Raw genomic sequence first — 14,036 nt, 5'->3', positions numbered from 1 at the left:
CCGTTGTTTTTGAAAAGGATTCGGGTTCCGTTGCCTGCTCGGGGTTCACCCCCCCCCCCCCCCCCCCCCCCCCCCCCCCCCGACACTATTAGATAGGGAAGAAAAGGTTTTCAGTGTCAAATAAGGAAATGGAATTTAAAACAGTGTTAAATAAGGAATTGTTTCTGCTTCTTTTCCCTTCCCATGTTCTTGCATGGTGTAAGCTGTGGTTACTGTTTTTAACGTGACATGGTTTAGAAATTACGGAATTGCTAACATGACAGGGTTACTGTTCTCAACAAAAAATGCGTATTTGCTAAGTCTCATCTAACATCTATGTGATTTTATTAATCAAAAAATAAAAGGGAAAAACCTGCATGAATCTCCGCCTAAAATCAAATGATGTAGAATTAGTTAGATTAAACTTAGAAGAGAATGAGGATCTCCTTGTACACACGCTTTGGCACCGGGAAAAGAAGACCTGCTTGCAGCAGCTTGCCGTGCTGCCGACAGGCTTTGCAGCACCCCTCGTCTACTCTCGCAACAGTTTGCAGCACCCACTTGATATGCTACAACATGCTTGTGTTAGCATGACAATCCTTGCAGCGCTGCTCGTCTGTGGCTTGTAGATTCATGGGCAAGCTACAACAACAGAGCCAGACTTGCAACGGCCCCAGGCACTTGCAGCAGCAGGGGCGGTTTTGGCAAGACTGACCATGCAACAGCGCTCGCGCTTGTGTGGAGCCCATGGTTGGCTGAATTGTAAATGGGCGGTGGCGGGGGTGCATTGGGATGGCACGTGCAAGTATAAGAGCATCTCCAGCCGCGCCTCCAACAGCCTCCCCCCCCCCCCTTGCCGAATTTTTAGCGTCGGTGGCCGAAAATCGGCCCAGTCGCGCCCCCAGGACCTCGTTTAGCACCGGTTTGGGCCAAATCCAGAGCCGGCTATCCTGCCCCGAACCCAAGCGCCCGGGTGTCGCCTGGGGGCGCCGGCAAAAGCGAAAAGGGGCGTGGGGCCGCTTTGTCGGCGAGAGGAGGCCCTTTTCCCGTTGTTTCCTCCCGCTTCCCCCACGGCTTCCCTCTCATTCTCCATTCCTCCCGCCAAACTCCGCCTCCTCCCTTCCAAGCCGGCCGCCATGCCGCCGAAGAAGTACGTGATCCCCCGTGTCGTGACGGATCCCATAGTCGCGCCGTCGCCCAGTCGAAGAAGAGGAAGCAGAGGGCGCCGCCGTCCAAGCCCCCGGGCATGACCAACGCCGACTGGAAGGCGGAAGTGCAGCGCCGGGAGGCCGTCACCGCCGATAGGCGCAACAGGGCCAAGAAGGCCAGGGAGAGGGCGACGCACGCGGCCGCGGCCGCGGCGGAGCAGGCGGAGCACGCGGCTGCTGCCGAACAAGCCGAGGCGGCTTGCGCGGGGATGATGAATCCACCCGGCGGCCACGGCCCACACGCGGCCTAGAGCCAGCAAAGCGTTAGATCTCCGGCCGGCTTCTCGTCGTCGCCGCACCCATGGAGCACGCCTTCGCCGGGCTATGCCGCTGGCAACGTCCACGGCGGTTTCAACCCCAACATCACCTTTCACCATGGACGCCCGGTCCAGCGCATGCCCTCGCTCGTGTTCGCGGGCGTTCAGTACCCTCCATACACGTACTCGCCGCCGGACTATGCAACTTCCCCGACGCCACCTCTCCGTCGCGGCCTCTAATCGCAAGACTCTTCCTCGCCGCATCTTGGCGACGCCGACGCGACGGAGGCCGACATGGAAGACATCATCGCAGCCGGCTCGGCTGCCGCCGCCGCTTCCCCCAGGTTCACTACCCATGACGGCTCGATTGATCTCGGCGGCATGGACGGCGAGCTCGACTGCGACGAGGAAGAGCCGGAGGAGGAGGAGGAGGAGGAAGAGGAGGAGCCAGCGCCGACGAGGAAAGGCAAGAAGAAGAAGAAGAAGAAAGGGGCGGCCAAGACTGGCGAGCCACGTATCAAGTGGGCGACCAAGGAAGATGAGTGCCTCGCCGAAGCGTGGAAGGTCGTCTGCCTCGACCCAATCACCGGCACGAACCAGAACATCGACACGTATTGGTACCACATCAAGGCCAAGTTCGACGAGCGCAAGCTCGTCGACCCCTACTTCAAAGGCGTCCACATGCAGCGGGGGTCGAAGACGATGGCGAACCATTGGGGGCTCATCCAAACGGCGTGCAACAAATGGCATGAGATCGTCGAGGACGTCGCGGCTCACCCGGAGAGCGGCACCAGCATCGAGGATCATGTACAGCACGCCACCCTCTCCCTATTCCTCTCTCCGTGCGCGCGCCCATTGGCGCGCCCATTTGAGCGTCCCACGCCGACTGATGCCCGCTCTTCGGCGCAACTACTGCGCATGTTCGCCATGTACCGCGACGACAACGACGACCAAGAGTTCAAGTACCTCCACGTCTTCAAACGGATCGACAGTGCGAGAAGTGGACGGATATCCGGCGCACCCTCGCCAAGGCCAAGGAGACGTACAAGCCGGACGCGCCGACACCAGGCGCGGCAGACAGGCGCCCGGACGGCAACAAAGGGGCCAAGAGGAACAACCACCTGGCTTTCTTGATGGGCAGCGCTGACATGCTCCAGAGCGGCGACGAGAAGCTCGAGGCGTGGTTCCTGGCGGAGCGCGGCCTCATCCTGAACCAGATACCGAAGACTCCAACACCGACACCAACGCTGCCGCCCAGCCCGACTCATGATACCTCCGTGACGCCCAGCAGCACAGAAGCCGCGCCGACTCCTCCCAGCCCGCGCACGCCACCGACGACGCCAGAGGACGACCTCGACGTTTGATGCATTCCTTTCGCGTCCTTCCTTTTTTTTGTGCGCTGAACTGTGACACTGATCGCCGAACTATTGCGATGATCGCCGGATTATGGCCTTTCTTTTGAAGCGGGAACGATCAAGTTTGAATATGGGGCGCGTGGCTGGGGCCTTGGGGGCGGCACCTGGGGGCCTGGTTGGGGCCTTGGTCGCCCCCAGGGTTTAAAAATCACCAGGTCCACGCCCGAAAATGCGTCGGTCTATGCGCTGGGGGGCCGAACGAGTGGAGATGCTTTAAGAGAATGGATGTCCGTTGATCCTGCATCCGGTATCCCTACCTACGAGAGATGGAGCTATTTGGGGGAAAGAGAAAGAGGCCGATGGTGTATGGTAGTGTGTGGGGTTGACGTGCAGTACACGTGGCTGGCAGGGGATGCGACCGATGCAAAGCATGCCATTGGCCGATTGAATTTAGTCCTTTCCCATGGGGCAAGCACAAAAAATTCCAGGAATGCGAATGCGAATGCAAATGCGAAAGATACAGTCTGAACACACCTACAATATTATTCAGTAATCTCCAAATGAGATGCATCTATTGGCCCGCGACACGGTTTCAAAGTGCAACCGATATGCTGCGGGCGTAACCAATATGGTTGAATCATCACCCCAATGCAGGGCTTGGTCGCCTTTCCTCGCCGCTCATCTATGACGGGCGCACCGGCTGCTGCTGCGTGATGCAGTGTATGTTCCCACCTCCCAGCACGATCTCCCTTGCGCCTTCCACCATCACAACCTGCACCCAACAGTTCACGGGACCCCTTCAGATAATCTAGCGCTCATACTGCCTTTTCTTTCACATCCAACAGTCACTGCTTGCTTCAGCACACAAGAGCAACACGGATGCGTGAATTTTGAGGCGACAAGACTAACCTCACGATCAGGAAATGCCTTCTGAAGAACCTCGCACGCTTCGTCATCCCGCTTCTTATCGCCAAAAGCCGGCGCTATGATCCCGCCATTCGCTGGGTAGAAGTTCACATATGAGGCGGCCAATCTCTTGCCTGGTACCCTCGGTACAGCATGCCCCTGAAAACAGTCACACACTGCCCCATGTTAGAAGTGGTTGAAATCAGCGTCATAAAGGACCCATGAAGCGTAGCTGCAATACTGACCGTTGCAAGAACACCTTCCCCCTCTTCCTTCGTGATGTACAGAGGCCCTGGCACGTGGATCTTCACCACCTCTATCTGCCGCCCTTTCGCATCGACGGCCTGAGTGAGAGCTGATAGTGCCTTCACAGATATCTCGTACTGCGGGTCGTTCTCGTCATCCGTCCATGACAAGAGAATCACGCCGGGTTTGATGAAACAGCATAAATTGTCAACATGCCCATTTGTATCCTCGTCACCTAGAAAATCATTACAAAGTTATTTACAGTAAAATAAATGGTTCTCGAAGTGAGGAACAGAAACCTTTTAAGTGATAAAGTAAATTTCATTGTTACCGTGTAGTCCCAGAGGTATCCAAATGATCTTCGTGACTCCAAGAAAATCCTTCAGTTCATTCTCTATCTCTAGTTTAGTCATGTGAGGGTTCCTGTTAGGATTCAACAAGCATTCTTCTGTTGTAATGCATGTACCTGTGCAAAATGTGACAGAATCGTTAGCAAAACACCAGACAGACTGAAACTATTTGATCATCAACAGCGATATGACAGATCAAGCACCTTCTCCATCTACATGAATGCTTCCACCCTCAAGAACCATTGTGTGTGCAAACCTAGGGATCCTCTCAATCTCAACTATCTGAACATTAGTACCAAAAATTGGAAGAAATTTAAGCACAGAAAGAAACTAACAAAAGATACCAGTTCGTTCTAAAATAGGAAGTCACTCTTTACCTTCTTGGCAATGCTTCTGTCAAGACTCCAATCATCAAAGCAACCACCACCGAGTCCTGCGGGACAGCACGATCAGAACTTACTAAATCATCGTGTGGAGAAGGTGATTAGACATTGACTAGAGAAGTCATGAAATTCTTGCTCAAAAAATACTACTGCTTCTCTGCTTTGCTAGTGCAAACCAGGCCTTCTATAGCTTTTGTAAAAAAAATGATAACTTCGCTTTTGCATGAACACAAATAATTATCAAAGAAAGAGTTAAACTAGACGAACAAAAATAATTATAAAAAAAGGTATACATACTTTAATTTAAAACAACATACCTCCCCATGCGTTAAATTCCCAGTCAATCCCCGCTATTGTTTGCTCTGCGAGTCCTATATCAGATCCGCCTTCACGGGTAATAAACTAAAAAACAGGATAATGTTAGCCATGAAATCAGAATAGTAAAAAGGGATATAAGAAAAAGTAAGTTACGTACAGTGGGACCAGTATCACGGAACCAGGAATCATTCATGCTCATCTCGACCACCCTGATGTTCGGTTGGTGTTCCATCAGCTCGTGGACACGAGGATACTGCCAATGGAAAAAAAATGTGAAACTGAATACCATTGTGTTGCACATGATCATGCAGCAGTTTACAGCATAGTTCATGTGAAGTGTATCACCTGTTTGGCACTTGCGCAAATGGTGACAGGCTCAAACTTTGAAATGGCAATTGCAGTTCTCTCAAATGTTTTTCGAGCTGGCTCAGCATGCTCCCGCCAGTTGTCTGGACGCTCCTAAGATTCAAAGAAGTGGCTTGTTTATTATGATGATGCACTTCAAATTGTTCAGGGCATATGCTGAAGAGGATACACAATAATAAAAGGAAACTCAAAAGTTCTTTCAAAGAATTAACACGATGATCTACTATGCTTAAAATGAATACTTCAAACCATACAAAAACCACGTCGTCAGCAGTGATAATACTCAATGACAACAATGAGAATACTTCAAACAAATATCATTATCCAGTCGCAGCTTGTCATTCACACGACCTGGCCACTAATTTCAGTCGCTGCATGCTTTTAAAACCATACAAAAATTACATATTGTGAAAATACTTCTAAAGTCAAATTTACACATATGGTTCTGAAGGTTTGTAACCCAGATATTTTTGAAGATAATGACAGTAAAATAATGAAAACGTGGCTTTATGTATATCTAAGACGATGGCTTTCAGGGGGGGAGTAATAGTAAATCGGCAACGTAGAATGAGAAGTAAAGGAAAAGTTACATCAACATACTGAAATTACAGAGATAAGGCACACCATGGAGTTAGATATTGAGATAACGTTGGGCCAACTCCACCGCACGACCCCATTTTGTCCGGGTGCGTCCGTTTGGCACATTTTACTTTTTCGTCCGTTTCGTGTCCGTTTCACCCCATCTCTGAATCAAATTTGGTCTCACTTTGGGTCCAAAGCGGACACGAGCCGGACGTTTTTCTGCGTCCCTGCTGTCCCCTGTGTCCGTCTGCACATGAGTCTGGCCCACTTGTCATTGAAACCTGAGGGACCCACCCACCCACCCACCCATCCCTTCTCTCTCCTTTATTTCCACTATTCATTGCACACCGTCGACGGCCGCCGGAGCAGGGCATGGGCACGGCCTCCCCGCCAGCCTCCCGACCACGGCAGCCGCGACTGGCAGACGGCGAGCACGCGGGGCTGTGGCAGGGTGGTGAGCAGCGGCGCGCGCAGGTGCGGGCGCAGCAGCTGCCGGCGACGGCTCGGGCGGGTCCGAGTAGCAGATGGCGACCATGAGCGCGGCCCAGTCGCCCTGCCGGTGCGCAGGATAGCGATGTCGCCGGCGTAGCAGCGGGACGTGGCCCGCAGCCGCACCATCCACACCGTCCCGCCCGCGCCGCTGCCGATGCGGCGCACGCGCTCCAGCTCATGCAGCGGGGGCGGGGACGGGGCCGTGGGGAGCGGGGGGCGGGGAAGGGAGGGGGAGCGGGACGGCGTGGGCGGGCGGGCTCGGCGAGCGCGGCGCCGTGGGGCTGCGGCAAGGTGGCGAGCAGACGGCGGGGGAGAGCGCTCCGCCGAGGCCGAGCCCGTGGAGCGTGATGCTGGTCACCTCACGTGCAGGCAATGCCGGCCCACCCGCACGGGGTCGCCGCGTCGTCCCAGCTCGAAAGGCGCCCGTCGACGTCCACCAGCGCGCGCTTGAACTCCCGCAGCGCCGTGGGGAGCGGTGGTCGGGGGAGGGAGGGGGAGCGGGACGGCGCGGGCGGGCGGGCTCGGCGAGCACGGCGCCGTGGGGAGCGGTGGTCGGGGGAGGGAGGAGGAGCGGGCCGGCGGGGCCGGCAGGCTCGACGAGCGCGGCGCCGCGACGAGATTCCGCGGGAAGGGGGGGGGGGGGGGGGGGGGGGGGCGGACGTTTTGGGTCGCGCTGCCGCGGTGGGCGCCTCAAACCCAAGCCGAACATACATGTCTGTTTTCATCCCCATTGTCATCCCAAACGGACGAAATCCAGACAAAACGGACGTCCGCTTGGGATCGTGCAGTGGAGTTGGCCTTAGGTCCTGCGCTACATGACTCGAACAGAGACATATACAGCTGTAAAATTGCGTGGCAGAAAATCGTAGACAACAAGGGGGAGGAATTGTCGTCATGTCTAGTCTCTAGTGCTATATATGCATTCATATATTTTTTTGTAATTTTCTGTAGGTAAAAGAGCACTTTCATGTGGGGTAAAACAACTTCAGAAACAAATATATATACCTCGCCACTGTCTATTCTAAAGGAGAACATGTTTCGTTGGAATAGTTAATCTGACCACCGAATGAGAATGGATGCACTTGGGGTTGGTGGTTGAGTGCAAATAAAAAAATAGTATACAGGTAGAGCACTGACCCGGTTCCAAGATTCCACTGGAGAAGGAAGGAATCTTGAGAGGGGATCCAATAATTCAACTTTGGCAACTGCTCCTGATGGCTGCTGCCAAGCGCACGACACGTAATTGGTTCAAATAAACCGGCCCACTCTTTGGTTCGCTCACATTGTGACACGGGGCCCACATGGCAGCGACTAATATGACAAACAGTGGGCAGGCATATTTGCTTGTCAGGTAGGAGTAGTATTTCTTTGTTGTTTGCTTATTCAATTCAACAACGTCGCGCGGGGACAAATCTCGGTAGGTACGCAAACATGTGCACGGGAAGAGACGGCACCGTCTCAGGGACGAACAGCAGAAGCTACGCGCAAACGCAAGGATAAGCCGCCGCCATGCCGGACAAACCTCGCCGGCCCAAACGAGCGGCTCCGGCTGCGGCCAGACAACCAAGCATTTCTATAACCAGAACTACTACGGTTTAAACGAATTCGATCGGAATCTCGCGTGACGAGCGGAAAAGTTGGATGAAGACGAAGAACGCCACGCCGGGCGAGACGATAGGGGGCGAGGGAGGGAGGGAGGGATGAGTACGTACCGGCCAGCCCATCCAGCACTGCTCGTGCGGCTCCCACTCGGCGGGCATCCGGAACCTCATCTTCGCCGGGCATCCCGCCATGGCCTTCACCATCCTCCTCCCCTCCCCTCGGCTCGGCTCTCGCCAAACCTAGATTGATTCGATCTTCCGCTGCGCTGATCTGAGGATGGAGAATGGAATGGGACACTGCTGGTGCTGGGGAGAATAGCCTCGTCGCGACGGCTGCTTTATGTACGACGCGGGGGAGGGAGGGGGGAAAGGGAAGGGTGGGGTGGGGGGTGTCGAAAGATCGTGAGGCGGACCGGTCCAGGGGCGTGTGCTGCTGCTAAGGGCTGGGCCCACGTGACCGGCTTTGCGCCGCGCGGTGCCCAAGTGGCCAGCGGTTACTGATGCGTGGGCCCTCCCGCTACCGGCCGGCGCTTGGGAATGCAAAGATTCCCCGGAATGCCGAGCGCCTTTTTTGTTGGCGCACTGGAGTGCGGGGGGCACCTTGTGGGTCCGCCGTCGATGGTGCCCCGTGACTCGGAATACAATTTTGAGCGTTCAAGATTTATTTTTTTAACACAATACAGACGCGTATACTCACACTTATGAATGCATGTAAACACACACATTACCTCTATGAAAATATTCGAGAGATTGATCCGGCACATCATCTTAAGATTGACAAAGTCATCACTGACGCATTCGTAATCAACAGGAACGTCTCCTCCTACTGAACGCGCATAGTTAAAACGTCTGGAATAATAAATTTAAAAAGAATACAAGCATCAATGTCAAGTTTTTTTATAACTTAAACTCTGATGGGCTAAGAATACCACTATCCTCCTAACCATACAACATCTTTTTATATTTTTAATACACAGGAGTGGTTAAGGCCACATTTTCTGCGGTATCTCCAAACACACAAGAATTGTATCATTTCCTAAAATAATAGCAATAACTGTACCAACTATACTGTACTAGGGTAACCGCTTGGGATATGTGGTCAGGAAACTCGAAATTCATATATTGTATTATCGTAATGATGTTTGCGGGGGATTATGATATTTTTTTTAAAAATCAAAAGGCCTTTCTCGCGTTTTTTATTTCCAAATACTAAAATCTTGCGTATCATTTTATTGATAGAAGAAGTTGGAATGAGAAGGAGGAGGGGGTTACATCACATGACACAACCAAAGATGACGTAAACATGGTGCCCAGAGCAAAGAGACATGAGATGTTCGGCACAAAACAAAATATATAACATAGTGTTAAACTACCACGGGCAAGAGAAACAACTCGAACCAAAACGATGTCCCATATCTCGGAAACCATCATCTGGTATGCCACGAGCAAACAATACGACACATTCATGAAGGGGAGCATCGTCGCCATCTGATCCAAGGAACGGGACCCGGGTTTCCCCCAGTGCTCAAAGATGGGCACTGAGAAAGGTCCCGGAAGCGCCTCCAAGAGGGGTACGACACCGACAAGTGCCATCGCTATTAACATCAGCAAGCCAAACATGGATTTTACCCTGGCCTATGTCCAAACAATCCCGAAACAGCGGGTGCATAAAAACCTGGAGTATTTCAGAAGAGAGATAGAGCACAAATACACAATGCTTCTCAATTAAAAACAAAAACGAGATTTAAGTTTATCCTAAGATTTCTATCAAATGGAGCGCATATGAATAGATTGTGTATGATTTTGAATTCCGTTCCTGACACTGCCTTTTTCTTTCCTCCAAACATTCAACGGCGGCCCCATCTTCATTTGGCCCTTAACTTTTGTCATGGTCGCAAAATTCTTATTTTCATCAGTAAGACATGGATAAAATATCTCTTAGTTTCCTGTGAACATTGTTAATATTCTTACTTGTTTAAATTATGGACTGGTCTGTACCAGCGTTCACTTAGTTTTAATAAAATATTGTTTCATATCTTTGAGGATTGGGAGCAGGTGGCGTAAAAAGGAAGGAAAAGTAATTTGAAATCTATCCCTTGCCATCGACATGACTTTCCTTACTTTTCGATTAATTTATTTTGTTTTAAACTAGGTAGTTGCTATGGTTTGTTTAGTCACATTATTAAATATTCTTCTTTAGTTTTTTTAGTCTAAAGGTAGAATATAATAATCTGATTGACAGGTAATGATCATACATATGTAATGCATTGTATGTTATGATTCAAAGGACATTCACAATAATAAAAAAATTCAAAATTGTAGTCCATATATGTTGTCTTTCTAAACCAGTGATACGTGCCTGAAACTTTAGAATACCACGATAAATTATTAGCTCTCTACAATTTCAAAATCACCTTCTACAAATATATATTTCAGGTTTTATTTTTATTGACAATTAGATCGATTTAATACAGGTCATGTGACACAGAAGTAATAGTTGTACTCATATTTCGTTGAAATTTGAAAGCTTTCATAAACCTCCTCCCGGTCTTTGTTTCAACAGTCTGGCAGCGTCATTTCTACGAACTGTAAACGACCGCCCATCTAGCCGCCGGGCGCCTGCCGACCTCTCAGTCTCTCACCGGTTCTGCCCGTCAAGAGTCCGGCAAGCTGTTTGGTCATTTCCTCGCCTGCACCTGCTGACTGCCGAGGCCCGAGAACTTGAGCGGCACCACGAACCCTCTCCTGGTCCACGATGTACGACTCAGTTGGTCAAGATAGAACAGCGTGGCATACACAACACACGCAGAGAGTCAAGGACAGTCAATGCAGGTTTGCGGTTCCAAATAAATAAATATTTCCCTTATAGCCTGTTTCGTAAACACTCGGGCAGTGGAATGGGAGTTTATACAAGGGTGTTTATGAAGGGATTTCTTTTGCGGGCTCAATACTTGTATTACTCAATAAAAACATCATTATAGTCCTCAGCAACTATCTCCAAAACTTCAGAAGGACCTGACCCTAACCAAGTCATAGTCCTATTATTAACACGACCAAAAGCAACTAACCTGTCACTCGCTTTATTTTGTGAGCACACGGCATGAGTAATACAAGATTGATGAAGACTCAATAACAGTCTAATCTCATTCACTAGCGAAGAGTACGCCTAGACCTAGGGTAATTCTGTTCGTTGAATCGACGAGGACAGTGACGATGTCATAGACCTAGGGTAGGGTCATAGACCTGACCTATACGCCCTACCCAAGGTCACTACACTAGAAGCAAGGACATTCAAAGCACAGCAGGAAGTATCGACTGAAGCCATCGAGTGCAATCCACTCGACCAGTCACTTCACTCGGATACCCCCAATTTCACTCGACCTGGATAGAGTCATTCGACCATACAGGAAACCACTCGGAGTACAGAAGACCTAGAGTCACTCAGGATGGCAACGGTCAGGCGTTTACTCTGTAGTCTTAAAGATCATTGATGACACTTTATAGCTGGCGTTACTAGTAACACCCTATCTTAATGTACACTGAACCTCTGTAACGGAGGACGGCTGGGGTCCCGACGCACTCTATATAAGCCACACCCTCCTCTGTGACAAGAGTTCGCACCCCTTGTAACACACATCCATATTCCAGTCGACCGCCTCAGGGCACCGAGACGTATGGCTTTTACCTCCTCCGAGAGGGGCCTGAACTCGTAAACTCGTGTGTACAACCTCGCCATAGCTAGGGCCTCGCCTCCTCATACGTACCCCCTACTCTTACTGTCAGACTTAGTACCACGACAGTTGGCGCCCACCGTGGGGCAAAGTGTCTTAGCAACTTCGGGCGAGGTAGCATTTTCTCCGATCTTCATCAACATGGTTTTCGGCGGTGGTTTAGTCATGGGCCGCGAGTTCCGACTCGGTGCGCTCACTTTCGTCACCGACGACTCCATCTGGCTCCAAGAAGCCCCCTTGATGTCGAGGCTCTCCCGATCCACGGATCGTCGCACTTTCGCGCGAGTGCCTGCGGCGTCCTCTTACGACAGCCTTCGACTCTGTATCGATCGGTCTTCACGTCGCCTTCTCACTCCACTGGACGCAGCCGCAAGCGATCTGGTCGGTCGCGGCTCCAGCCATGGGTGAAGCATGTGGTGGCTCGCCAGACGGCCACCCCCCAAGTCGCGACAATCGAGCCCGACGAATTTCACTGCGGTCCAGTCGACTCTGCGGGTATGTTTTCCAAGAGCGGGATCTATGACCCCGTGGCAGAAGTTCTCGCGGTCGACTCCCGTCGCAGCCCACCCGGGTTTCGCCGCAGCAGCGGCAACGGTGACGGTGACGGCCCGTCATTCGGCCATGAGGAGTACGAGCCCCAACCTCTCAATTCGTAGCAGAGGGAAGAGCTGCACCGCCGCAACATGGAGGCCCTCCAGACCCCCATCATAGAGGAAACTGCCGAGGCTCGGGCCTTGGAGGCTGCGCGCCTGGCCAAGCTGGCTGAGCGCACTCGTTTGGAGAATCTCCAACATTCTCTCGACGAACGCACCCGTCGACTGATCCTCGAATCCAGCCCACGTCAACGATAGTTGTTTCCGCCTGAACCTCAGGTATTCCGCACTCCGATCCAGAATCTTGCAGCTGATGCGCGTATAGCAGAGTCTATTCAGCCGCCCCGTTCAGAGGCTAGAAGGGGCCTGGAACAGACCAGAATGCTTCTCCAAGCAGCAGGAGAGCTGAACTCCGCCGTTTCTCAGTCGCGGAACAGGATCCACAGCAGGCCGGCAAGGGCAAATACAGTTCAGTCGGCACACAGTCATGGGTCGCCTTTGCGGCGTGAAGATCATGATTACCGCCGAGATCGGCACCTAGGAAGGGCTCATGGAGAGTTTGATCATGAGTACGCCCGTGACAATCGCCATCGAGTGCCTTCGCCCCTTCCGAGGGATGGGTCATACGCGCCCCGGTGGTATGACGACATGCGCAGGGTTCCAGTCGACCCAAGAGAGCCTGGGTTCGACGCGAGGTCAGTCCTTGTTCAAGGTTTGGTCGACCGGAACAGAGCATACAGAGAAGGGTTAGATAGAGACAGGCCCGAAGGAAGCAGGGTCCACGTTTCCGACCCTAAGTGTTTCAGAAGGGCCATCCGAGCCGTTGAGATCCCTCACAACTTCAGATTGGCGACTGGCATCAGTAAGTTCACAGGGGAGTCAAAGCCTGACACTTGGTTGGAAGACTACCGAGCGGTTGTGCATATTGGTGGTGGCAGCGATGAGGTGGCCATGAAGCACCTCCCTTTGATGCTTGAAGGTTCTGCCAGGGCTTGGCTGAATCAGTTGGCTCCCAGAAGCATTTTTAGTTAGGATGAGTTGGCCTGAGTGTTTACCAAAACGTTTGAGGGCACCTGCAAGAGACCTGCCGGCTTGTCGGAATTGCATCATTGCATGCAGAAACAGAATGAGACCTTGAGAGATTATATCCAGAGATGGATCACTCTTCACCACACAGTGGAGAATGTATCGGATCACCAAGAAGTTTGTGCCTTTAAAGAAGGCATTCGCTATAGAGAGCTCAATCTTAAGTTCGGTCGGACCGGAGACATGACTCTGGCTCGAATGATGGAGATTGCCACTAAGTTCGGTAGTTGTCCAGCTTCGCAAAATCTCCAACTCCCGCTCCGCATGCCAGCTTCCAGCTTCTACCGGTCGGAGCATCGCTAAGAAAATCATTCGGTGAGATCGATCTGGCTTCTATTTTTTTATACAGACCGTCAGCCCAAGAAGGAGAGAAGTTGGCCCGTTAGTGAGGTAAGGTGGCCCGTTCAGGGGATATAACATATGGGAGAATGAGGAGACAATATAACGAACCGGTATGTGCCCCTCGAGTCACTTGGCGGTGGCATTCGTTCGTAAATTCGGCTAACTCCAGATCCCGTTTTTCCTGGGATCACCCAAGACGCTACTCCAGCTTTTTATACGTAGAACCGCATCAGATCTGAGA

General features: G+C 51.8%; 1 protein-coding gene across 1 annotated transcript; it reads right to left on the bottom strand.

Annotated features, from left to right (window-relative positions):
* Positions 1-3,281: 3,281 nt before the first annotated feature.
* On the bottom strand, positions 3,282-8,424 carry LOC123045708 (agmatine deiminase). The gene is made up of 10 exons (XM_044468862.1): positions 8,155-8,424; positions 5,348-5,461; positions 5,160-5,255; positions 5,002-5,086; positions 4,679-4,734; positions 4,505-4,583; positions 4,283-4,417; positions 3,951-4,186; positions 3,709-3,864; positions 3,282-3,571 (listed from the first exon to the last, which is right to left on the bottom strand). The coding sequence occupies exons 1-10, from the start codon at positions 8,245-8,247 to the stop codon at positions 3,482-3,484; spliced, it is 1,140 nt and encodes a 379-aa protein (XP_044324797.1). The 5' UTR covers positions 8,248-8,424; the 3' UTR covers positions 3,282-3,481.
* Between the last annotated feature and the right edge of the window lie 5,612 nt (positions 8,425-14,036).

The sequence above is a fragment of the Triticum aestivum genome, chromosome 2B (assembly GCF_018294505.1).
Source record: "Triticum aestivum cultivar Chinese Spring chromosome 2B, IWGSC CS RefSeq v2.1, whole genome shotgun sequence".
Lineage (NCBI taxonomy): Eukaryota > Viridiplantae > Streptophyta > Magnoliopsida > Poales > Poaceae > Triticum > Triticum aestivum.
The sequence above is the reverse complement of the archived record's forward strand: the minus strand, read 5'-3'. Positions and strand labels throughout refer to the sequence as shown.